The sequence below is a fragment of the Globicephala melas genome, chromosome 15, assembly GCF_963455315.2.
Source record: "Globicephala melas chromosome 15, mGloMel1.2, whole genome shotgun sequence".
In the NCBI taxonomy this organism is placed as follows: domain Eukaryota; kingdom Metazoa; phylum Chordata; class Mammalia; order Artiodactyla; family Delphinidae; genus Globicephala; species Globicephala melas.
This window is the reverse complement of record NC_083328.1, coordinates 20,701,195-20,727,959: the sequence shown is the minus strand read 5'-3', so window position 1 is coordinate 20,727,959 and position 26,765 is coordinate 20,701,195. Positions and strand designations below refer to the sequence as shown.

The window sequence follows — 26,765 nt, the reverse complement described above, 5'->3', positions numbered from 1 at the left end:
TCACCACAGATTAAAATTAAATTTCATTTGCCTCCACAGGTAACATGTACTGCCAAATTTTTGGATGAATATTATTTGATTTTTTAATTACATGACAAAATACCGAGGGTTACCTGAAAAAAGACCCCAAATAAAATGCTTCACATTCATTTTTAAACTAAAAAAAAAAAAATTCCTGAAACTACATTCTGGATAGTAGAGAGTGAGCTAAATAGGAAATTGGGCAGCAGCCTAGGGTGTGCTACTATAATTACAAGGTGACAATCGGTCTATCAAAATCAGGGACAGGTTTTTCAAAGCCATTGAAGGCTTTACTTCAGCATTTTCTAACTCAGAGTGACCGCCCTGCTCCCCCAAGGGTCTGGCCCTGCTGTGGCATCCAGGGGGAAGGGCTCTGGGAAGGAGGCAAACCCATGGGGCACTCTGCCTGCTTCAGCAAACTAAGGACCACCGGTTCCCACCAGACGGCCAGTGCTGAGGCACACACAAAGCTCCAAGCTCCTCACATCAGAAAGGCCCCCCTGATTTCAAACAGGAGGTTGATCAGTAGCTCTCAATCTCTTTTTTTTTCTTTTCTCTCCAAAGCAACAGAGAAGTCTGAGTCACTCCTGAGTACTTCATACGGCAGTGATTCTCGCCATAGTTCTCAGCAAAGGAAGGGTGTATCACAGTGGTTCTCAATTCTGACTGCAAATTAGAAATATCTCGGAGCTTTCAATATAAATATGGTAACTCCTGGGACCTGCCCCTACACTAAGTATATCAAAAGCTTGGGAGTGGGACCCAGGCATTTTTAAAAGTTCCCTAGAAGAGTCTAGCGAACACTGGCTATCAGAATCTCAGACGAGTCATTCCGAAGAGGCTTGACAGAATCCTGGGGAGAGTACGCGTGGGAGATTTGAAAAAGCCTCCCCAGTCTGCTATGGATCTCCCTTCTCCCCCAAACTGGGAAACACGGGTCTTAGACGAATGTGAGATGGCTCTAGAACCTACCCAACTGTCAATGCTACTGTAAACTCCACAGCTTAGTCTCACTGTGACCAGCAGCTGGGAAACTCCAAAGCTTTCCAGAACAGCTCAAGTCTCTACAAAAGTGTTTTAAAATTGTTAGCAGTTTTAGAAGCCACATTCTTCCCTTGTGACCACAATGGAACCCTAGAAGATATAAACAATTAAGATCTATAGAAAATGGCAGGTTATTTTTAGAACAAAATACTTCAGGAAAGTCTTCAGACTAAATACGGTATATAAACCAATGAGTGTTCAACATACCCATTTCCACTCCTGCTTGCACAATACTTATTTTACATACAATTTTGCCAATGATCAAAAAAAAAAAAAAAAAGAAAAACCGGCAAAGAGAAACACGTGCAAAGCAAGATATCACATTCATGTTCTTTGATACTGATTAAGCCACATTTTAAAAATTACAAATTCAAAAATAGAGCTCCATAATCTAAGAATTGTGTTGTGTGGGTTTTTTTTTTTAAACTTATGTTGAGTGTTAAATAGTCTGTATTTTTTTATTAGTTGCTTGCATAGGCAGTAAGAGCATGCTTTCTGGGTTAGATGGAGGCCATGCAAAATTATTTTCATTATTTGGGGGAAAAATGATTGGTCATGCTTAAAATGCAGCTGCAAAAAACACTTTGGGAGTTGATCAAAAGGCAGTATGAGACTGAGTGTTCATTTAAATAAAAGCATGGGATTCCCCCCCAAAATATGTAGTCAGGTTTAGCAACAACATACCCTTTGTGAAATTGCAGACAGACAGCCTGTACAGTAACAGCTATTTTCTGTGTTTATGTTTATGTTTATGATATAGGCACTGGTTTGTCAGCAAGTTTTGCTCTTCTCAATTCCAAATAATACAAAGTTCAACACACCTCACAGAATACGTTTTATTGAAACTGTGCTTATGGTTTGCATACTATCTCAAAAATCCAACCCGGAGACACTAATTATCTTTGCATCCAATAATTATTATAACCTACACAGGAAACAGTATCTTCAGCTGTTCGGTAATTTGTCAGAATGAAATTTAACGTCGGATGTCAATCTACTTTTTAAAGCATGTTTATTTGAAAAAAATGAGCTTTGTTCACAGCTCTTCTCTGTTCCTTTTTTCCTAAAGGCTGCCACCTGTTTCCTTCACGTTCTGCTCCTGTTTTTTCATGACAGGTACTTTAGAGGGATGACAATTTCTCTCCCCACCCACCCTCCAAAATCCCCACATCCAGCTCATACAAATGCAGACGACCGAATTCTAATGAAAAGTGACTCTGTCATGGATTTCCACATCCCTAAGTAGTAGAGACAGCACAGTCTGAAAAAGAGGATGTGACAATAAAATGTCTCCAAAGATGAAGAAGGCCACTTTTGGTTTCCAGAACAGAACAGACTTGCTCACGAGGCCCACAGGCTCAGCTGATCACCAGGATCCACTTGATCTTTCTGTTGGGAGGACTGTCGCTCCATCTAGGACATCACTGGCATCCTCTGGTTCATCAGCTGTGCTCCCAGGGCTCCTCAGCTACAGCAAACTCTCGAAGCTCTCAGCTTGCCTTTACAAGCAAAGCAGGCCCTCAACGAATGTTTGCAGAATGAATAAATGAACGAATGAATGACGAAAGAATGATTACAGAAGAGGTCAGAGCAGCCTCACAGACGTTAACAATATTTTACCATGTCACAAATACTCCCACATCTCTATTGGTCCAGAGGAGCATTACTTACTTTCAGTTAGGCTGCTTTTAGGATAAGAAAATACGAAAAAGGTGGGAGACGGTCTTGAGATGATATGAGCTTAACAGTTTCTTTGTGCTTCCACATTATATAAGGGATTACAAAGGCAAGGTGTAGGGCTGTCCTACGGAATGATACAGACTCAGTGCACTCGATGTTTATAGGAAAAGAAATCAAGAATAAAGTTTTTTAAAAGCAAACAAACATTACAGATGCAACGCTACTGTTGGTGATTATTTTGTGCCTACCAGGAAATGACTACTCTCATCAGGCCCACCTGGTTGTCAACCAGGAACCCAGGTCTACCATCCTCAGCAGGTGATTTTTAACCCCAAAACACATACAAGCTCATTGTACCAAACATCACTGGGAAAAGAAAAAACAAAACACCAAGTCACTAACTCTACCAAAGAACTGAACTGAACCAAGTCATAATTTTCCCATAGGGTACTTCACACCACAAAGAGCACCTCCAAACTTTGGGGCAAAATATCCTTTTCTGTGGCTTAAAGGTTGCAACCTAATAATTAAGAATGAAGTTTTCATTGTTTACCAAGCACAGAAATATAATAGCCTAAAGATGCCTAAACAGTGCCATAATATTTCCTGATTTTTTTTCCATTTAAATCTGAAACAAGAACTAAACTCCATAGACATAAGTTTATAGATACAGAAAATTTATTTCTAGATCCCATGGAAATTTAATGGAGTTCGTAGAGTTGTTGTGTTTTTTCTCTTAAAGACACTAGACATAACAGAAAATCCATTCCTGGAGGACTCAAAGAGTAAAAATACTTACCACTGTGAAAATTAAACTAGATTCTAATTAATGCTTAACTGTTTACAGCCCCCAAAAAAGTGTTATTAAAACACTCTGTGTAGTCAAACTATGATTCTAAGACTGTTTCAGAGCTTCAGATAGGAGATTTCAAATGAGATTTACCTATTAAAGAAAGATGAGAGAGTCAGACAAACACTCAATTCCGGATATTGACAACCCCACATTTGGTGCATCTTTTTAGGAAATAAAAGTGATACAGGAAAACTCGAAGTGGCTATACATGGATCAGGCTCTCAATGTGCCGTTGGACGCAACAACAAGATCGAAGGCAGTCACAGCCCAGCAGGGGAGAGTAAGGCTGCTTTGGGAAACCAGACGTCTGTACGGTGAAACGAGGACACCAAGCAAAGTGGTGAGTCAGGATCGAGTGCAATGGGCGACAGGCTCACAGTAAGTGAATTTCATGGAGCACTAGTGTAACTCTCACAAGGCTGAACGTGTAGGTCTTAAACACTGCAAGGGTCTAAAATTCCAGCGACCCTCAACATAAATGGCCTCCAGACCTGCAAGTTACCTGCTAATGCTCAAATTAGCAGCAAAATAAAGTTAAGTAACTTACTGGAAACATTTCCCAAGAGGTATTCATAGAAAAGAAAGGAAAAAAAAGACAGGGCAGTGCAGAATTCATAGCTAAGCATGTAATATGTGTTATAGTCACTTCACACAGCAATACTGAAAAGGGAGATTATAAATGGATCTGTGCACAGAGTTCAGGAAGAACCTGAAGAGTCCATGACTTAAAAAAAAAGTTAATATGTAAAAGCATATAAACTTAGCATGCTGTATTTCATGGCAAAGTGACAAATGCTATTCAAAGAGAATTGGAACTATGACTCTCTTGACATTTAAAAAAAGTGAAAAAGAAAAAAAAAAGCACAAAATTCCAGAATACCTCCTAAAAGCCTGAAATTTTATATATATATATATATATAATTTTGCTTATCTTTGGATTTCTGTGAGGTTCCCTTTTTTTGCTAAACAAGAAATGCAACTTGCACTGACAATGCCAGATGGAACATGCTCCATCCTGCTTGTGAGTTTCTGGGTAAGAGATTAAATCTTCAGCACAAAGAAGAAATAAATGAGTTCCTGAAAAACAGTCACAACTAAGACTGACAGGCAGGACCAGAAGTGTGCATATAACACTTTGTCACACATCGTTCTAACATACCATCACTAACTGCTGGCATTAGGCAACTTCTTTCCTCTCCAAATTACAAGATGAGGAAACAAAGGCATGCACACATGGTGCAGCGTGGAGCTTTCAACTTCTAACGTGGAAAAAAGCAACACCAGAGAAGGAAAATGGCAGATTTATGCATCCAGTTTAGAATCCATTTTTTTCTCCAGGACTCTTTCAAAGGTATTAACTGCTCTACTACACTTCAAAATCCCAATGACCTCAGCTCGCAAATTGACAAGGAAAAAAAGAATTTAACGACTAGCGACTGGCTTTCCAGCTATCCAGTTTGCCACCTCTTAGGACCTACCCCAAGGGTCCAGACAGCTTATGGTACAGACATCTTTGCAGATATGAAGGTGGTGAAGGACTTCATTTCTACCTCTAAAAACTTCTATCTGTGGCAGTAGGAGAAATGACAGCCACCCACAGGCCACCTTCTTCTTCGATCCTTTCACGGATGTGCGCACCCATCCTAGACTAGCTGAGTATATACCTGAGAAACATTAGTGTTAAAATATTGCCCTTTACAAAGACTGGTAGATGGGGCCAAAGTGCAGAAAGCGACAGTCTTCCCTCGGTTTGTTTCACTGTTAGTGTCACAGTTTTTAGAGCTTCCGGTGCCACACGACAATCCGCACGCGGTGAGGACAAATTCCGCTCAGATGAGACCCAAGTCAAATAATTCATCCTTCTACAGAGCACGCTAACGACAGCTTAACTGGGTCACAGGTTTCAATTCCCTAGTGTCCAACGAAAGTCATTAGAGTTCTCTAGAAAGAAATATGTACAGTTGCTAAAGGGACCGTCCAGGGTATCGTCTGCAATTATTCCAGTTAACTGGGTATCAATGCTTTGCCTATGGCTGTTATTTGGTTCAATGGCAGAATAAGGCGATGCTTTTAACAATTTGCAATTGAATTCTACACACACACACACACACACACACACACACACACACACACACGTACGTCAGGCACGTGACCCAAAAAATACAAAACAAAAGCATAGAGGGCTTTGGTGGGAGGGAAGGGGTTCTAAATAAATTAACATCTTTACAGATAAAACACTTGGATTGCAGAAATATCACTGAGGTTTTTGAGAAGGCCGTGCATTGGTTTGCATGCTAGAAGGTAACTTTTTTGAGGATTTCTCAGCAGACTGCCTGCAACCAGGAGACGAGGGCACTCCAGAATCTAGCTGGGAAGACTTGGATTTGCGAGCGGACAGCAGGGAATGTTTAACAGAAGCAGGGTCCTTGGAGGCAAGCTGCTCTTTTCCAACTGCATTCACATTTGGCTGCTGGGAGCCTAGCGCCTGGGAGCCTTTCTCTGCCTTGTCATCCACTGCACTCTTAGAGACGGACTTGACTGAGCTCCCGCCCACCTTCTTGGACAACAAGGTTGTCTTGCCAAGATCCGTTGACCGCCGGGTTTCCTTCTGTCTCAAGGCTGACTTGAAGAAGGACAGCCCCTTGTCCTCCGACTTGCTGTCCCTCTTCAGACCGGCCTTCATGTTCATGCTGGGGGAGCGCAGGCTGGCCATGGAGGAGCTGCGGACGTGCTTTCCGTCCCCCCTGCCGTCCCCGGCTCTGGCCTGGCTCACGCGAGGCGAACTGGGTTTGGGGCTGGAGGTGACGCTGGCTCTGTCGGAAACCAGGCTCTGTCTGGAGCCCTCTCTGCTTAAGCTCCTGTCTGAAGTCCTGCTCTTCCCAGGAGGGAAGGGGCCCCTCGGGGCAGGGCCTGAGGCTTTTTTGGCGGATGAGGAGGAAGCACTGTCAGTGAGGGAAGAAGCTGACTTCTGCTTCTGGAGCAAAGGAGATGACACGGAGTCCTGGGACTTGGGGGAGGACTCCTTTTGGCGGGCAGGGGAGGAATGCCGTCCACTGGCCCTGGAAGAAGAATCGGCTTTGCTTCGGGAGCGGGAGGGCTTTACAGAAACTTTTACAGGAACAGGAGAAGAAGGGGATGTACTGGAAAGAGATGATTCCTGGCTGGCCAAGACTGGCCTCCCCTTCCGCAAGCTTCTGTTTGGCTCAGGAGCGCCTCTGGAGCCGGGGGATCTGCTGGCTGTGCTCTCCGATTTCTTTGCGAGGGAGTCTGGCTGGCTTGGAGGTTTCACCTCTTTGACTGGAGAGCTGTCTACAGAATCGCTCTGATCCACATAAGCAATCTGGTTATTGTTATCAAATGGACCCGATATGGGGGGCAATGGATCCCCTTGTACTGAGCTTTTGCTCTGTGTGTCTACAACACTGGAGTTCAACTTGCGGGTGTCTGACTCGTCTTTGAACACACCTTCCATGACAGCCAGAGGGGCCCGACCCACAGCCTTGTGCTCCCGTCGACTGTGACTATCGCTTGAGTCCTGGTAACTGCTGGACAGGTTCCTCAAGCTACCAAAGCAAGAGATGGAAACCTTGTCGTCCACTGCTTCCCCGATCTTCTCCAAGGTGGAGGCGGAGGTGTGAATCGGAGAGTCCCCTGAGAAGCGGGAAGGGGAACTGGAACGCATCTGCAGCTTAGCAGACAGGGACCAGGAAGGTCTGATGCAATTTTCATTGACGGCCAAGGGGCTGGTGACAGAAGATCTGGATGACAAGCTCTGGCGCTGGACGCTTCTCACGAACGGTCGAGTTGAGAAACCTCCTGAATGCAGCAAAGAGAGTGTCGTTAAGCTAAACCTACCAAATGTCCTTACTAGGACATCCATCTAAGACGGTAGGAAATCAAGGGGTCTGGGGTCAAGGAGTAGTCATGTGAGTTTAACTCTTCTGAGCCCAGTTCCTTTACCTTGAAATATGGGCATTCTAACTTGGGGATCAGCAAACCACCTTCTTGCTCGACATCAGGGGTCAGCAGACTTTTCCTCTAAAGGCCCAGACAGTAAATATTTTAGGCTTTGTGGGCCAGCTGCTCAACTCTGCCACCCTAGTGCGAAAGCAGCCGCAGGCAACACAAACAAATGGGCGTGGCTGTGTTCCAATAAAACTTTTTTTTTTTTTTACACAAATAAAGGCAGGGGCCATATTTGGCCTGTGGGCTATAGTCTGCTGACCCTTGTTGTAACTCACAGAGCTACTATGAGAATTAAATAAAATCTTAAAAGTCCTGTGCCCAGCAAGGCACCTGGCACTGCACAGCTGCTCAATAAATGTGAGCTACTTCATTTACAGCTTCTTCATCCTATTAAGAACACTGGGGCCCACAGCAGTGCAGTTCTTGCCCAAGATCACACAAACAGAGGCAGAGCTAACACCAGAACCGCAACCCCTTCCCCCCCAACTCAATGCCACAGGTAGGCTGGCCTGTAATCGTTGACTATGAAAGCAATCAGTGGAAAGCCTCCAAGGAAAATATTCATAATTAGAACACTATACTCCTATTTTAAGTGACTTAAAACTTCCACAGAAAATATTCTAAATTAAATTCTCCACACACTTGATGCTGTAGCTGTGGTATTAATAAAACTCTGTCTGGATGAGATCCTAAGAGATAGGCCCTGTTCTGTGGGCACCACCCAGCACCACTGCACGATGATGGTGCTGATATCGATTTCGCCAACTACACCGTTTAAAAACAGACCGGAGCCAAACCATATCTAGGCTTACTGTTAAAACAACAGTGAATTCTAGGTTTAAAGGTTGTGTTGAAAATAACCTCTAAATAATTAACAAGCCAAGGTTCACTGGTCAGTTTTTCATAAAATGTCAGGAGCTACAGACAGGAGCTTCACAGTTACAGCCCAAGACTCTTTTTCTACAAAAAAAAGAAGCAACAGCCAGAAGCAGGGGTAGAGCTGGAGCTGCGACAGAGCTCTCGTCTGGCCTTCCTCTTCCAGCCTCCTGAGCGCCACTAGGAGCGGCTACTGGACGTGATGGAACTGCTGACCACAGAATGAGGCTTGCTGGGGGATGAGTCACTGTCCTCGTTATAGAAGCTGAGCTCACTCTCCCCTGCTCCTCCCAGCTCTCAGGGCTCTGGCTGCCCGACCCTCCCCACACCACCTGGGGTCCCCGTGAGAACCGAGGGCTGTTCCGCCACTACTCAAGCGGCAGCTGAAGGCAAAACACTGGAGCTCAATTTTTATCAGATTTTCAAAGCTTTTATACTGTGACTATCTTCAAAATTCCTAAAAACTACCTTTATGCAAAGGCAACAGCTTTTGTTCTAGATGCTCTGCACCCACAAGGGCACACCACAGATCCCTCCAGGGGAGACAGCGTGGTGGGAAGGCGAGAAGCTGAGCGAGTCAGGAGCCTCCACGCCAGGCCCCGCACACCAGGCAGCCCTCGGCAAACCACAACCTCGCTGAGTCCCCTCACAGCTGCTCTGAAGACTTTAAACAGCGCTTTGAAAAAAAACATACATTACTGTACAGAGTTAAAGCCCCAGCCTCCACATTAGACCTTAAAAGTGGAAAACAATGGAGTGGAAGGAAGAAGTGCTAGGTCACAGAGGAAGAGCAAATGACCCTGTTATATAAAATGCTCCTCGACATGAGGGAGCCCGTGCTGTGTCCGTGAGTTGCCATTTTGGAAATCTGTCACCGAAACCCAGACCCACCATCATCTTCACTCCTTTCCCCAGTCATCTCCACAGACTCAGACAGCGAGGCTAGGGAGGTGCGTCTGGAGGAAGCTGCAGAGGTCACGCTGGCCTGCTTGCTCCCCGGGAGACGGCTCACCCAGTGTTCACACAAGGAGGAACTTGTGGAGCCTGCAGGAAAGGAAGTGGGCGCCGAGGTCAGGCCAGAATCCTGCCTGTGCCACACACGCCCTCACCAAGGGCTGCTGCCCGGGCGGCGGGGGACCTCACCGCCAGGTCAGCACTAACTCCCAGGCCCACGCTGTGCCCGCTCGAACGTCGCCTGTTGGGATGAAAAGGACAGACGCTCACACACGTTTGCAGTAATAAAATCCAAGTACAGGGATGGCTACTTCAGAACGCAAAGTCCGAGTCTTAGTGCTGGCAACAGAATGGAACAGATACAATCGTGCATATACTCATCTATTCTACAAACATTTATTAAGCACTACACCCCAGGCACTGTTCTAAGCACTTGCAGGAATACTTCTGACACAGAGGAAAAAAAAGCAAGCAGCGGTGTACTGTTAGCTTCTAGGCCTGTGTGGTGGAATTTTTAAATCATTTTCACAATATTAATATATAAACACACACACACATGCACACACAAGGCCACGTGCCATTGTGTCCTGTCTGTTCCAGGGAGGCCCTTAAATATATACTGGAGCAACAGAAACTGCTCTTGAAATGGAGAACATGAAGACACATGACTTTCTAGAGTAGATCTCAAGAGGGTGTCATTTCTGAGCCTATCTCAGACTCTGGAAAGCACTGAGGGACGGCACTAGAGCCCTGGAGTTCCCACTTTCTGGGAACTAAGAGCGGCTACGGACAGACGGCTGTACTGGGTGGGGTTTGACTCCAGCAGGGCTCACTCTGCTTCCGTGATGCTTCCTTTTAGCGGCTTCCAACTTAGCCCTCGCACGCTTCAAGGGGAGCAGGGATTAATAACTGATCACACACTGCCATGTCCCAATCCTCTGTCCTATTCTCTAAACTCCAACCCTGCATTAGGAGGCATTCGTCCCCCTGTTCGGATTGTGTGTGGCTGCACCGACGTCACGCGTGGGTACTGGTTCCTGCATTTACTAATAAGCACAACAGGCTAGATCCCGTCAAACTAAATCCAAGGCATCTAATATTTTTACAGCCTCCCCTAACAGAATAGGCCAACCTTAGTGGAAAAAAGAACGATTTCTAATGGTGCTTTACCCTTTACCAAAGGATTTAATGCACATTTACCAAATCTGTTTCACACAACGAACCCATGAGGCAGGTAGGATCAGTACACCCATATTACAGATGACACATATGTGGCTTGGGTGGGACATGCTCGAAGATAACCCGACCAAAATGTGGCAAAGCCAAGTCTTAGTTCTATTTCCAGTCCCTCGACTCTGAGAGCAGTGTGCTGCGCTGCTTCTTAGCTCCCTCACTCGTTTATTTACTCCGTAAGTAAACACCACGAGCGTGCTTTGAGCCAGGCTCCACTCCACCTCCACGGGAACTCCTGGTTCACAGCTGCTGGCACATTCCACCCCCATTTCCTTTAACTGCAACCATTCTGGTTTCCAGATTAAATGCAAACCTGAGAATTAATCTGATCCAACCAACAGAATCATGAGACCTCCTGGAGAAGTTCTCTGGACCATCAACTACAATTTTCTGCTCTCAAAACAAACCACCCAAGAGTAGAGTGGCCTTACCTGCCACCGAGCTGTTGGCCGACCATGACGGTATAGCTGTCCGCCTCTGGTAGAAGAGGATGTACGCCGTCTGCGTGCAGACCTCGTCTTCCGACAGCTGCTGCACGTCACTGTCGTCGAAGCAGTACCAGAGGCCGTCCACGGAGTTCTTGCAGTATGCTGCCAAAAAGAGCCCATCAGCGATCAGCACCAGGGCGGCCGCAACGGCCACTCCACTTGACCCACAGACACCATGTCTTTGGCTCATGTAATTAATTCAAGAACTTTTTAAGGCTGCAGATAGTAATACAGAAAGAGGTAAGAAATCCAAATTCTAAATCACACTCAGGCAAAATGTTTCAAGAAATTCCAAACTATTCCAAATGGATGAAATTCTATTTAATTTTAGAAAACACAATATACTTCTTTAAACCAGTGGATTTCAACCAGAGATGATTTTGCCCCAGGGGACACATTTTTGACTGTCACAACTGGGGGTGGGGGCGTGGGGAGGGTAGGATGCTAGTGCAATCTAGTGGGTAGAGACCAGGGGGCGCCACTACACGTCCCACCATGCGCGGGACAGTCCCCACAATGCAGAATTACCCAGCAAAAATGTTACTGTACCAGTATGCAGAAACCCTGTTTCAAGCATGTTGTAACAGTTTAGTGTTTCTTAGAGTCAGAAAACAACAGAACTAGAAATGATGATATTAATGAGAGCAGTAGCTAACATTTGTTTAGCACTTATTATGTGCATCTCATTTGATCCTATGAAATTTGTTCTATTATCATTGCCATTTTACAGAGGCTCAAAAAGATTAACCAGCTTGCCCAAGGTCATGCAGCTGGTGAAGGGCAGGGGCCAGCTCATTACAGGATTATCTAGTCCCTGAGCTTAAAGCCTTATCCCACCCTGCCTCCCTCAGAGGTAGCACAAATGATGCCTGCTGGAAGGCCCCTGGCAAACTGAGAACACTGGAGCTCATGAATGCATGCGGCCTTCCCTCCAGTCCAAACTCTAAGCTGAGATAAAAATAAAGAGCACTCAAGTACCAGCGAGGACACAGCTCAGCGTTCCTGGAGACACATCATCCTGTGAATCATCAAGGAGTGTGATAAGCTTGATCCAGAAACGTACACGTTTACAATTCTTTCTAAAAAGACCCATTTATTGGGGTGAAAATAAACGAGTGCTGGAATATTTAGCTGAACGCTGGAACAGGCTCAGTAGGGCCCCAGGGGCAGGACACATAAGGCCCCGAGTGGCACCAGGAGTGACTCCCTCGACAGGCCACAACCACTTTGCTAAGTATGGACTCCTAGGAGACGAAAGGGACCCGGAAGAGGAAGGGCTATACTTCTGCTCTTCTTTTTCCCGAAAAAGAAGAGCAGAAGAAGAAACTTTGACTGTAGGGAGGAAAGTCGTCTGCAGCTGTGGACTCACTGGAACCAGACGGCAGAGAAAGGGAGACACAAGCAGCAAATGCAGCTGGTAAAACAGCGACTGCTTGGTCAGTGGTGTCATCAGGCTTGCCGGATGAACGACCCAGCCGGTGAGGGGCTGCTATTCGGGAGTGGGAGTGGGAGGTCTGTAAGGGGGAACGCGCCCGAGAGGAGGTGACGGAGCAGCCTGTACCAGCTTCAGTCCGTTTCTCCTCAGGATGGTCTGTCCTCCGTCATGGTGTGGAAACTAAGGCAGCACAGGGACTCATGAATGGGGCAATGACGTATTTATAAAATAATTCTATGTGCTTTTCTTCCCAGCGCTATTTTCTGAAGTATTTCCTAGACCAGTGCTACTCAAATTGTGGCTCACAGACCGGTGCCAGTCCATGAGGTAAGCACCACAACGAGGTAAGCATTTAAAAACATTCATAGCAATCTGATACTGTATGATACTTTTATTGTGTTTTTGCAAAAGTACTGGTTCATGAAGAATTGGACATTTTAAAAAAAGGTTTAAGAAATTTTTTTAAAGGTTCCTCATCACAGATGGTTTGAGAAGCACTGTTCTAGACTCCTTACACAAGTCAGCCATACATGTACCATGTAATTATAGTTAGAACCAGTGCAAAATAAAAGAACACATTAAAATAAACACTCCAAATGAAAGCTTAAAAACAAGGTATCTTTAACTCAACAATGCTGAGGTACTTAAAATGTTCTCATCAGAAAAGCAGCCGTATGGCCTAAGCACGGGAAAGGGATGCTTCCCACGAGCCCCTCGTCGGTAACAGGCCCCAGGAGGCAGGCACGAGCACTTCTGCCTCCCTCACATGGTCGCCAGGTTTGAATAAGGTTACCCACCTAAGGTCACAGAGCTAGGAACACGTGTCTAGCTTCTAACCCATACTCCTCTCCCTAATTTGTACTGCCTCCAAGGCAGTTATGGGTTTCCGGGCACTTTCCAGAGTCTATGCTATACAAAGAGCAACATGACAGGTGAAAATCTGGCACTGTCCGATTTTCCTCAACAATTTCTTGCTAGAAACCACACAACGTGCTCACCCATATTTTCCTGAGAAACACTGTTACACACAGGAGATTCTCTACCAAAGCTGAAGCTACGTGAACACCAACCAGTGACGCTGGCAAAGGCACTGCTTCACCAGCTAATCAGTGAAATTAAATTCCCTCTAAGTCCCTTTCAAGTCTCAGAGTCCCTGAGTATATAACTCTGTGACTCAGTATGGAAGAATGCAGATATGACCGGGAATGCCACAAAAGCAAAAATCCAACTAGAAACACAACACTTATCATACAAGTGGCCCCCCAAAATATAAATATAACATATGTAAGACACAAAATACAGTATTAAAATTTGGCTTAAACCAAAACACGAGGTAAAACATACTTAAGCATTTAATTAATATTAACTTTGTCTTCTACGGACTTTTCAATAGATCCTCTGTCCCCTTTTTCTCCTTCAAGTACTTCCGAGGGCAAGTAGAGGCCATCCAAACGGCTCCACTACGAGATACGCTCCAGGTCGGGATGATTCCTCTCACAAGTGACTGCTGCCGGCAGCGTACTGAAAGAACTAGAACTAAACAGGTTTCGAGAACAAAAGATTGTTGTGTCCAGTCACACTCCACGTCCCCTGTCTCCCGAGGAAGAGCAGGTTGAGAGAGTAACTGTGCTGGGCCAAGGAGGGGGTCTGGGGCCCGAGAGGCTCCTTCACCATGTTGCAGGGGTCTCAGGGTTAACTGCCGGGGAACAGTCTCAGAGAGACTGAAACACCAACTGGCACAGCCTACCCTCCTCTACCTCCCCCTACCTTTATGAATCACTAGCACCCTGGGGTCCTGCTGCAGAAACCACTGAACTGCAGAAACAAAAAGTCCCAGAGAAGTGTTCATGCCAAATAGGCTGAGTGAGAAGGACGCAGAAATCTGAGTCCTGGCCACCTATACAGTAGGAGGACCCTCACATCAAGTCCCCCGACATACAGATGTCCAAGCAAGAAGTCCCCAAATCTACCTGCCTCCCCAGCATGCATGAATGCCCTTAACCCAATAATTCCATTTCTGAGACTCAATCTCAAGGAAATACAGAATTAAAGTACAGAAAAGGTGACTACACACAAATATGTCCATCAGTTATCTTCAAAGTTAAAAACCAGAAACAATATCTGTGTTCAACAATGGGGAATGGTTATATCACATTAGAGTTCCATCAACTGAATATTCTTTGGTCATTAAAAATAATATTTACAAAAATTAAGCGTCTGTTGGGACTTCCCTGGTGGCACAGTGGTTAAGAATCCGCCTGCCAATGCAGGGGACACAGGTTCAAGCCCTGGTCCGGGAAGATCCCACATGCCGCGGAGCAGCTAAGCCTGTTCGCCACAACTACTGAGCCTGCGCGCTAGAGCCCATGAGCCACAACTACTGAGCCCACATGCCACACTACTGAAGCCCGCGCGCCTAGAGTCCATGCTCCGCAACAAGACAAGCCACTGCAATGAGAAGCTCGTGCACTGCAACAAAGAGTAGCCCCTGCTCGCCGCAACTAGAGAAAGCCCGTGCAGCAACGAAGACCCAATGCAGCCAAAAATAAAATAAATAAAAATAAAAACAAATAAATTTATTTAAAAAAAAAATTAAGCATCTGCCCCATAAGCGCCTCACGTGTAGGCAGCAGGTTACTAATCCCAATAGCTTCTCCTGACCCTCCAGGAGGAGGCTGCTCTGACCACTCTCTCCTCCAGCCCCTGCTCTGTTCACACTTCAACCACAGGACTTAATACACATCCTGCTCTTTCATTTTAAGTGTACCTACACCGCCTCAACCACTTGATTACTCTCTTGGAAGACAGACGTCGAGATCTTTTCATTTCCAGTGTGTCTCTGATGTGACACAGCCCAGTGCAAGCAGGACGTAGAGGAGGTGTTCCATAAAGGTTCACCTGAACAGAGCATTGGACATTTAAAAAAAAGGCCAATCAGGCCAATCACAACAGTATAAAATAATGGCCAGAACGTACAGAAAAACACTGGAAGGAAACACCACATATCAAAATGTCACCTACATACAATGGGATATTATCAGCCTTAAAAAGAGGAAATTCTGACAGACGATGGGAAGTGGGTGAATCTTGACTGCATTATGCTAAGTGAAATAAGCCAGACACAAAAGGACAAATACTGTATGATTCCACTTACATGTGGTACCTAGAGCAGTCAGATTCATAGAAAGAATGGTGGCTGCCAGGGGATGGGCGAGGAGTAAACAGGAAGTTACTGTTTAATGGATGCAGAGTTTCAATTTGGGAAGATGAAAGAAACTCTGGAGATGGACAGTGGTGATGGTTGCACAAAGATACGAACGTACTTAATGACACTGAACCGTATGCTTAAAAATGGTTAAAACGGTAAATTTTGTTGTGTATATTTTACCACAGTTTCTAAAAATGTTCCCATTTTTTGAGCACTAATCTCATGGGTTATTTCTGAGTGATAATCTCGTGGGTTGATAGCACTGTTCCGTCTGTCTCTCTCTAGTCTAAATTTCATATGATGAGCACTATTGCTTTGACAAATGAAAAAGTAAATTTAACCATACAGCAAAAAGAAACCCCCTTCCAAGTCACTCTAAAGACACTATAAAAGTGGTTCACAACCACTCCAAATAAAAGAGATGTTAGGTCCTCAAGGAAGCAGAGCAAAACCTTAAACGGGGCATGCAGGTGAGGTCAAGAAAGCAAGTCCAGGGTGAGCCAGACGATGTCACCCATCTGCACACACCATTCCCTGCTTGGGTCAGAGCCCGACCAGACGATCTAACTCAGGGCAGAGAACCAAAGGATGAAAACTGCCCTCACGGTTGGCACACTGCCTGCTGGAAGAGAAAGCGAGGTTCTGAAGCAAAGCAACCCTGTCACAAGCAAAACATGTCGGGAGGAATCGTCAGCACAGGCGCCCGGCCTCTCGCGCTGCAGACCTGTGTAGTGCCCCCCTTGCATGGTGCCGTGATGATTGCACACAGCATACAGGTCATAGATGTAGTCCTCAGGGTCCCGCCCGAGTCCGTAGGGCCGTCTCCATGGAGACCAATGGGATGGCAAACTCCAGCTGCTCTGGCTTCTCTTAACCACGTGAGGTGTCATGTCCAGGCCAGTCAGAGGGAACTTCACCATGTTCTGAAGTTTCATACGCTTGTCTCCTTCCTGTGGCAAGAAGAAAAACAAGTTCTGATGATATTTTCGTGCAAGCAGATGGTAGATCAGTTTAGCGTGAAAGGCAGACCCTATCAACTGAAGTAGGGTTGAGTTACCTATCTGATGTTTCCAAAGACACATACAACACAGGGAAACAGATTAACAGTTTTATCTAACTGGAGGAACAGGTTTTAATATCACCAAAAATGGAACCAGCGATGATCTACATATAAGGGTTAATGAGCCTTCATTGCCTTACCTGATAAAGGGTTCATCCTGAAACCTCTGTCACGAAAGAGGCATGAAAAGTAATGGAATAACAACATATGTGAAGGGAAAGCACAGTGCTGGCACAGAACAGCCGTTCACAGAACAGGGACTCTTTCCTCCCCAACTCCTCCGACAAATTAACAGTTAACAGTGACTTGACTTAATATAGTCATTTAGTTGACAATCTTGGGCAATCTGTATTTCCCATTAAGCCCACTGGGAAATCCAACCATCAGTTGAGTAGATATTTACCGAATGTTTCCTGTGTCTATGGGAGCTTTAAAAAATTAATCGGGCACAGATAATTCCCATCCCAAGGAACTATGGACCTACTAAGGGAAGAAAAATGTTCCTAAGAGAAAGGTAGGATGGGTCTTGCATGGTCAGGAAGGTCAGGCTAAAGAACCTGGACCTTGTCCTGCAGTCAAGGGAGAAGCACTGAGGCTTTGAGGGAGGAGGTGATGCCATCAGAGCTGTCATTAAGTAGTGCCCAAAACATGGTAGAAAGGGAAGAGCAGTGTAGGTTACGAAACCAATGAAAAGACACTGCAACTGCAACCAGCTCGGAAGTATCAGAAGTTGGAACTGGCAGGATGACAGCAAGAATGGGGAGAAGGGGACACGTACAGGAGGCAGTGGAGAGGCACAACCAGGCCGAAGAGGTGACTGCCTAGGTGACAGGGAAAGAAGAGTCAAAGATGACACTGCAGTTTTGAGTTGGGGCGCTGGAAGGGTGATGATATGGCTTCAAAAGAAACAGAAAGCAAAGGAAGCCAGTCTGTGTGTATGGAAAGAGACAGAGAAGCTGGGTTCAAACCCTCAACTGGCTGTCCCCCTGAAAGATCCCAATGGAAGCGTACAGCTGGGACACTCAGGGCAAGTGCCCACTCCTCACTACTACAGGAGCTGGACCCCAAACCTGTGTGTGAAAGGCCACCCTGGGGACCATGTGCACGCCCCCGACACAGTCACTTCATCAGCCAGCCCTAGACATCTCTCAAGTCTATCCAGGTCTCTCCATCTCCACTGCCGCAACTCCACTGCGAGCCATCTGCCGGCCCCGCCCCCGCGGTGACTGCAAAGGCCTCCTTCAGGTCTCCCTGTCTTCACCCTTGTAGCCTCTAATTCTCCAAGCACAAATTTGGTCATGCTGCTTCCCTGCTTCAGAATCCCACTCTGCCTACAAGGACTGCTTGGACGACCAGCCCCTGCCTGCTCTTCTACCTCAACGTACGCCTTTCTCTCCCCGACCCCCCGGAGCTGCAGCCACACTGGCCTCAGCTTTCAGCCTCCTGCACACGCTCTGCACCCGCTGCTCCCTCAGCCACTAGACATGTGCAGCCCCGCTCCCAGCCCACCCGGTACAGGCCTCCTCCTAATCTTTCAGATGCAAACTTTCTTACGCCAGGCTCAGACTCCTCCAGCGTTTACCTCTCATTTACCTCTCTTACAAGGGGGCTGCCCAGGACAACTCTAACCTTAGGAAGAGAGAGCCTCTGTGGGGAAACTGACTCACAAAGCAACACAACTCAAAGCAGATTTTCTTTGTATATATTTATGACTCATCTCCACAACTGTACAACTGCTCCTTGGAAGCAGGACAACACCCGTTATTACTTTAGGCAGAAATAGAATTCTACCCACCCCCAAGAAAGGCGCTCAACTTTTTTTTTTTAATCCCAAAGTGCACTTACTTGAGCACAACATTTACAAATCTAAAGCAAATCCTCAGGAACAGAGTAAAATACCTGCAGTATGAACTACAATGGTGAGGATTTAAAGGGCCACAGGACGCGCAAACTGCTCTGGGAAAGAGCAAAACACATGGCCCCAAACGCAGGGGCAGATGTGTGTCTGCGACAACACAGGATCACAGGATCAAACAGGGACACCAAAGAGCTCCCCGCCCAACAGCCCACCAGTAAGGGGCGTAAGAAACTTGGTCACAGCTTTTTTCCCTATGACAGAGGGTTTCCTTACCTGTCGAAATCTCTTTAGATGTATAATGAGCACATCAGGCAGAGTCCAGAGGCTTAAGGTAATGCTCCCCTGCTGCAGCTGCTTACAGTGCGGGCAACGCCAGGCGTCATCTGGGGCAAGCTGAAAACAAGGAGCACGACTTCTGTTAAGAGCCGCTTCAGGCAAGACTTTGCTACAGGAGACGGCCAGACGCTTCCCGGCCAGGGCGCGGCACGGCGCTGGATCTCCCCAAACCATGTCCGATGGGAGCCGACAGAAAAACACAATTAAGAGTGGCGCCTGGCTAGAGCTGGCACCCGAACATTTGCTGAACAGACTACCTCTCCAAAAGGAATGACCAACCAGGTAAATACTGCACAGAGATGTTAGATGCCACAGAAGCACCTCATGCTCAGCACACTCCCAAGCTCAACTCGTCGCCTTTCCATCAATATAGCTCCCTTTTCTCCTCCTCCTGTATGTCCTACCCCAGCAAATACCACAACCACCCGTCAAGAGCAGAACACGGGGGGTTAACCCAAAGCCTCAAACCCTTCCCTCTTCCTCTGCTCCACGTCCATCCGAGGTCACACTCTCTGCCATTCCTCACACCCGTCTCCTCCTCTCCATCCACCGTAATTCAAAGTCCTCACTCGCTCTTACCTGGACTTCCTCAAGTCTCTTAATTGTCCTCTCTCCCCCAAGCATCAAACTGCTCCGAACAACCCTCCCCATCCTGCTACCAACAAGATCTTCCTCAACATCCATCTGAGCCCTCGAATCCACGTACGTCACCTCTGCAGGCAAGGGTTTCAGGATGACAGCACAAAGGTACTAACAGAGCAGGTCTGGTAAGAGAGATTTTTAAAATCTCCTCTGGATTTCAGAAGATGCGTCAGATCTGGGACCATCAACACAATGAGGTAAGGGAAGCCACGGAAACAGATGGCAATGCCCACTCAGATGGAAGAGAAAGAAGCCAAGGACAGAATCTTGCAGAAGGCCGATTTTTAAGGGAAACACAAAGGTCGAGAAACCACCAGAACCTGAGGCTGCACAGTCAGAAAAATAGGCAAATCAGAAGCATTCCTTTTATGCACACCAAGAAAAGAGAGTGGCAAGAACAGGGTGGTTATCAGTACCATAGCCCACGGAGAGGTCAAATGCAGACTGAGCAGAGGCCACTGAACTGAGCAAACTATGGGCCCCGAGAACTTCGGAGAGCAATGTCAGAAACGCAAGTCAGACAGATGACAAGAGTTTGGAAGGGAGGAAAGGGAAAGACCTGAAATCACTAAATGGTAAAGTTACACAGAAAAGAAGAGAAAGACCAGCACAGTAGTTTGAAAGGGAAGCAGAAGTGAGGGAGTTATTTTTCCTGAGAGGGAGATCCTGTCATGTGTGTAGGAAAGATGGGGGGAGACAGAAGTCTGGGTGGATAGCAGTGAATCAGAAAGTTAGGCAGGCACAGCACAGGGAGATCAGCTCAGTGCTTTGTGACCACCTAGAGAGGTGGGGAGGGAGACGCAAGAGGGAAGAGATATGGGGATATATGTATATGCATAGCTGATTCACTTTGTTATAAAGCAGAAACTAACACACCATTGTAAAGCAATTATACTCCAATAAAGATGTTAAAAAAAAAAAAGAAAGTAAGTTAGGCGGGAGGAACCTAACTGTCATCTGGCATGTCCACATCTGTGCTAACACGCTGTCTACAGATGTGGCCATCAGCCCAGTGCTCGCGGTAAAGGAACAGGTTGTTGTTTATTTGTTTTTTAATTTCCAATACATCATAAACAGATACTCTTTGATAAGATACAGTAAGAATGTCAAGACAATGTCTGGCAGCTTTGACAGTTTCTACAACACTGCTCGACTTCTGTACTTATCTCGTTGTAAACTGCCACAAAGAGCTGCTAGGCCTGCAGAGCACCCTTGGAGCGTGGCCAGCCTCGCTAACTGCCCAGCAAGGAAGACGACTAGCCCCAGAGGCAGCTGTTCCACTTTCAGGCAGTCTGTTACAAAGTTCTTCCTCTTATTAAGACAAAATCACTCTCCCTGTAATTTCCAATCTCTAATTCTGCTTTTTAGATACAATTAAGTCCAACCCCTTATCCACAGGATGGCCCTCGAAGTATGTGAAAATAACTATCAGATCCTCACTTAAGGTCTCCTTCGTCAAGATACACTCAGCCGCGCCATCCCCTATCCACACTCTCTGCTTGTGCCCCGGGATGTCAGTCTCTTAACAGTGAACATTTAAGGTAATGAGAAGAGCAGTGCTATCACCATCTGAGTTCTGGACACTGTTTCTAAAGCATCCTTAGGTAGCCAACAGCGGCTGACACCCACATGACACTGCTGATCATACTGAGCTTGACGACAACGCGACCCCAAAGTGATCGTCACACAGCCCACTGCTAAGTCTGACCTCCTCCTCTTCCATATCTGGACTGTTATTTTTGGACCCAGTGACTGAGCTCCCCAAGGAACACTCACTCATTCGTTCACTGTGGCATAGATTTGCTGAATGCCTTCCATGGGCCGGACACTGCTAGGCATGCTGGGGTTATTTTACGACCAGGATGGATTCTCTCACCTGCTGTGCCCCAGCCACAGTGGCCTCATTTCTTTTCTCAACCTTCCTCTGTCTTGGTCCCTGCTATATTCCCAGTTCCTAGCACAGTACCTGGCACATAGTGTGTACTCAACAGACATGGATTGAATGAACAAAGCCCTATTAAAATGTATCTGGCTAGCTTGAAAGATCAGCGAGATGTTCTGATCTGATCAGATGTTCTGATCAATGTTATCATCTAGTAGATCTGCTCACCTTTAAGCTTTGTGACATTCTCAGACATCTCCCAAATCAATTTAAGAAAAAAAAAAGCTAAATAGGATAAGGTGCTACATACAGCATGTGATCAACCAGTTTCAAAGCCAATTATTTATATAAGCCCAAGATTGGAAAAATACGTCTAATGAAAAACTATTAAAGGAATTAGCTGTTAACTGCTTGGGGGAGAAAAGACTTAGAAGATGAAAACTATTTTCAAATATTTGAAGGACAAACAAGTAGAAGAAAATGAAGACCTGTCCTCTGTTCTTGACGACCTGAGAGTTCACCTGCTGGCTGTAGCAACCAGGGACATATTTCAGGTTAACGTCAGTCACCATCAGAGATACCCTAAGAGAAAATGGTGTCTCTGAAAAACAGCGGCTGGATAATCACCTATTTGAAATTAGGCAGAACTCAACCATTAGAAAAAAGAAATTTTAAAGCCCCCTCTGACCCTGAAATTGCATGATTCCCTATATGCAAGAGTGAGCAGTAAGAATCAGTAGCCAGAATTATGATCCTAAACATCAACTCAAAATCAGATGAACTCCAAGAGCTCTCGTCAAGGTTTCTCAAGGCGCCTGAACCTGGAGAGGTTTAAAAAGCACAAAGGCCTGTTGCCAGTGAACACCAAGAGTGCCTTAGTTCCTTGGTTTCAGCTCTGTGCTAGAGCAATGTCTGTTCTTTTCCTCTACACTGAAAGCTTATTTATCCTTTGTAAAGTATTCAGAAAGTCAGCACATCATATTAGTTGTATTAAAGGGTATGAATGATCCAGAACATCCTTCCATAAATCTGCTTTATCACGAACTATAGTTGCATCTAACTGAAGATCTCTAGTATTAGTGGTGGTTTTGTAACCATGTGTTTGTTATAGGATCTTCATCTCAAAATAATAACAGAAGGATTTGAAGCTGCAAAGAAAAAGGCACTTCAGTTTTGGCAACTAGTCAAAATATGCAAAGAGATGAACAGTGAAAAAACACTTACAGACGTGGCCAGAACATCTCTACATACTAAAATTCATGCTAAACTTGCTGACGTTTTAACAGACGCTGTAGTGGACTCCATTTTGGCCATTAAAAAACAAGATGAACGTAGTGACCCCTTCATGGTTGAGATCACAGGGATGAAACATAAATCTGAAACCTATACAAGCTTAATCAGAGGTCTTGTTTTGGATCATGGGACATGGCATCCTGATATGAAAAAAAAAGTAGAAGATGCATACATCTTCATATGAAATGTGCCATTAGAATATGAAAAAACAAGTGAATTCTGGCTTTTTTTTTAATAAGCGTGCAGAAGAGAGAAATTAGTGAAGACTGAAAGAAAATTCGCTGAAGATGGAGTTAAAAAAATAATAGAACTTTGAAAGAAAGTGTGGTGGTGATTCAGATAAAGGATTTGTTGTTATTAATCAAAAGGGAATTGACCCCTTTGCCTTAGATGCTCTTGCAAAAGAAGGACCTAAGAGAAATGTGGAAAGGCTGACGCTTGCTCGTGGTGGGGTAGCTCTAAATTCTATTGATGACCTAAACCCTGATTGTTTGGGAAATGCAGGACTTGTCTATGACTACACACTGGGAGAAGAGAAGTTTGACTTAATTGAGAAACGTAACGTCCATCACATTACTGGTCAAAGGACCAAATAAGTACACACTCATGCAAATCAAAGATGCAATCAAAGGTGGCTTGACAGCTGTTAAAAATGTTATTGATGATGGCTGTGTCATTCCAGGTACTGGTGCAGTGCAAGTGGCAATGGAAGAAGCCCTGATTAAATAAAAGCCCAGTCAGTGTAAAGGGCAGGGCCCAACTTGGGAGTTCAAGTATTTGCTAACGCAGTGCTCACTATTCACAAGGCTCTTGCTCAGAACTCTGGTTTGGACCTTCAGGAAACACTAGTTTGAGTCCAAGCAGAACATTCAGGTCAGCTTGTGGGTGTGGACCTGAACCCAGGTAAGCCAATGGGAGGCATATGGGAACACTACTATGTAAAGAAACAGCTTCTTCACTCCTGCACTGTAACTGCCACCAATATTCTCCTGGTTGGTGAGATCATGAAAGCTGGAATGTCTTCTCCGAAAGGAAGGCTGAACTGAAGCTTCCCTTGTATCACCTGAATCATGAAGACTCTCCAGAGTGATATGAAGAATATAGCTATAGAATTTTGCTCCAAGCTTCAAATGATTTTCAAAGGCATTTTCTTTTCCCATATGAAAAAAGGACAGAATACTGGCACCTATTCAAATTCTGAAGTTCTGAAATTATATTTACAGTAATTTTTTAATTGCACTGCAGTGTACACACGTACAGCAGGCCATATTTATCCAATAACAGGATGTTTAGCTTTAGCTTCAGTTATATAAAAATATATGTTAGATAAACATGTTATCTACCTTGTTATTAAATATTCCTGTTGAAAAAAAAAAAAAACACATAGGCAAGGGTCCTATCCACTATTTGTCCATCCATTCATTCAAATATTTACTGAGTACCTACGATCTGCAAACACTATGCTAAGTAGTCTAAAGCATTGTCCAAGAGAACTTTATGTCTATATCTACACTGTCCGATACGAGTCACTAGCCACATGTGTCTCCTGAGCCCTTGAAATGTGGCTAATGCAACTAAGGAACTGAATTTTTAATTTTAATTAATTTTAATTAAAATGGCACCTATGTTCTTAGTTCCAAAAAGTTGAGAACCACTGATCTAGTTACTAAGGAAAATAATTTAAAATCTCTAAATTGAAACAAAAATATAACTTTATCATTAACCATTAAAAAGTAAAAAGAAAAAAAAAAAAAGGAACTATACAAAGGTTCACATCTAGAGCATTTCATTTAATCAAGGTTTTCCAGAAATTTAAACTACTTTTTGTTAAAATCCTAAGAGGAATAACACTAAGATGCACATCACATGTGCAAAACCTATGTAAATGCAAAAATCCTTGGGGAGTTTTCTGGTGCATAATTTGTTTCCCCACTGTCATCTTGCCCTGGGCCCTCCCTACTACCCTCACCACCCAACAAATGCTGCCCAACCCTTACCCGCTCCTCTTTGGTGTAGAGTTGGAAACACTGGGATAAAGTGCAAGTTTGAGGCTGATGGTGACGCTCCCTTTGCAGCCGGACACTTTCTGCATCAGGGATATACTCATCTTCGGTATTTACAAACAAGCTGCAGTCGGGGGAGAAAAAGCATGTATTAGAGAATGTCTTGGAAAACTGATACAAAATACAATTAACAGCTTCACAACGTGGCTGTAAATTCATAACCAAAAAGGTCAATATATAAGAAAGTAAAAGTGGCAATCCAACTTTTCTATGTTCCAAAATGTCGTGAGACGTTCTCTATCTATAACGTTATTTTCAAGAAATAACTTGGAATTGTTTTTTCTGGGATTGGGCACAAACTGTACTGATTAATCATATATCCTTGTCCTCTGTATCAAAGGGCATGCATTTGGCATAACTTGCTAGAGTTAATGGGTCTGTAATAAAAGAAGTAATTTGACCTACACAGTAGTTAATGAATATATAGCTTCTGTCTCATTAGCAGCAAACAAACGTTCTAAGGTTTTGGGATCCAGATGACAGAATGTGTAGGAGAGAAATAATAAATTACTTAAATAAAGGATCAGCAACACACTTGGATACTTAGCTAAAGAAAACAGAGGTTTGTGTTTCAGCTAATTTGAAAGATCAAAGGTATGCTATTATAGTGATAATTAAGACAATGACTCTACAAACACTAAGTAAAAAAAAATACTTACAAATCTTTTGTCTCCTTGTCCCATTCTACCACTAATTTCACATGAGCAGTGCCACCTGGTCCACAAGATTTTAGTGCCCTATAGGATGGGGAAGGAAGTCACATATTACTTTCTAAATAAATGATTTTAATTAAATATACATCCTATCTGAAATCTGAAATCATAGTGTGATTGCTGAAAATCTTCATCATCGTTCCCCATCAGAAAAGGTTTCTGACCATTATAAACTCTTATTTAATAACTTGATTACAACTGGACTGAAAAATCCTTAAATTAAAATATTCAATATGGAAATAAAGATATTGGAATAAATTTAGTACCACACTATAAGGTCATCCACAATAACTCTTAAGATGTTATGATCTTTCCAATTTTTGTCCAATATCTCACCAAATCAATAGAGACTGGACGGGACGATAGTCTCTCTGGGAACAAACTCTGCTCCTGCATCTCTCCACCTGCCCCCATAGGCCACGCTTGGTCCCTGGACCATGCCCACACCAATGTAAACTGTGCCTTCCTACAAGGCACCCCTCAAGTTTCACCTCACTTATTTCCCCTGAGCTCCTTGGCTCCTTGGCCATCTCCTGAGATACTCAGCATTAACAGTCAGTATTACCCATCAAATAGTTTTTAAGTTTTGCAATGTTTTGGATCATTATCTAATCTATTAACTCTAATCTCTAAAACCAAACAGTGAGTTGCTTTCAAACAGAACCATGTTGTATACTTTTTTGGAATCCTGAAATGCAGGGCACTACGATATTTGTTGAAAAAGTCATTATAATAAAAACAATAATGTGTTTTTATATTTATATGTATCCACATATGTATCGTGTGTCTATATACACATATCTCTATTACTTTATTAATAACAGAAGTATGTAGAAGCACAGACATAGCAGAGGGAGAAGATAATTCTAAGGGGGAGAGGAGGGACAGTGTGAAGAGAGGCTCAGAAGGAATGAATTATCAACAGAGGAAACTACACGTGCAAAGGCACACATAAAACCATACTGTGCGTTCAAACAACCCTCAGTACTTTGATGCTGCTGAATGTTTAATATAGTGGGGAGAAGAAAGAGGCCTGACAGAAGGGAAGTAGTCAGGGTTCAAACTGTGGAGAACTTCACATACTGTGGAAACTGGGCTTTATCTTTGAGGCCACGGGTTACCATTTAAGGATTTCAAGAAGGAAAGTGTTATGATTAGAA

At 44.6% G+C, this 26,765-nt stretch overlaps 1 protein-coding gene and 1 pseudogene across 1 annotated transcript in view; one reads left to right on the top strand and one right to left on the bottom strand.

Moving 5' to 3' along the window:
- Positions 1-2,056: 2,056 nt before the first annotated feature.
- Positions 2,057-26,765, bottom strand: part of USP31 (ubiquitin specific peptidase 31) — a 72,599-nt gene continuing 47,890 nt past the window's right edge. Inside the window, exons 10-16 of the mRNA XM_030871472.3 lie at positions 25,552-25,629; positions 24,827-24,956; positions 18,950-19,069; positions 16,483-16,708; positions 11,059-11,217; positions 9,332-9,484; positions 2,057-7,414 (exon numbers count right to left, since the gene is read on the bottom strand). Coding sequence (XP_030727332.2) covers positions 5,853-7,414; positions 9,332-9,484; positions 11,059-11,217; positions 16,483-16,708; positions 18,950-19,069; positions 24,827-24,956; positions 25,552-25,629 — 2,428 coding nt within the window. The 3' untranslated portion in view covers positions 2,057-5,852. The remainder of the gene's footprint in view (positions 7,415-9,331; positions 9,485-11,058; positions 11,218-16,482; positions 16,709-18,949; positions 19,070-24,826; positions 24,957-25,551; positions 25,630-26,765) is intronic.
- LOC115861041 (T-complex protein 1 subunit zeta-like) lies at positions 19,819-23,875 on the top strand (annotated as a pseudogene).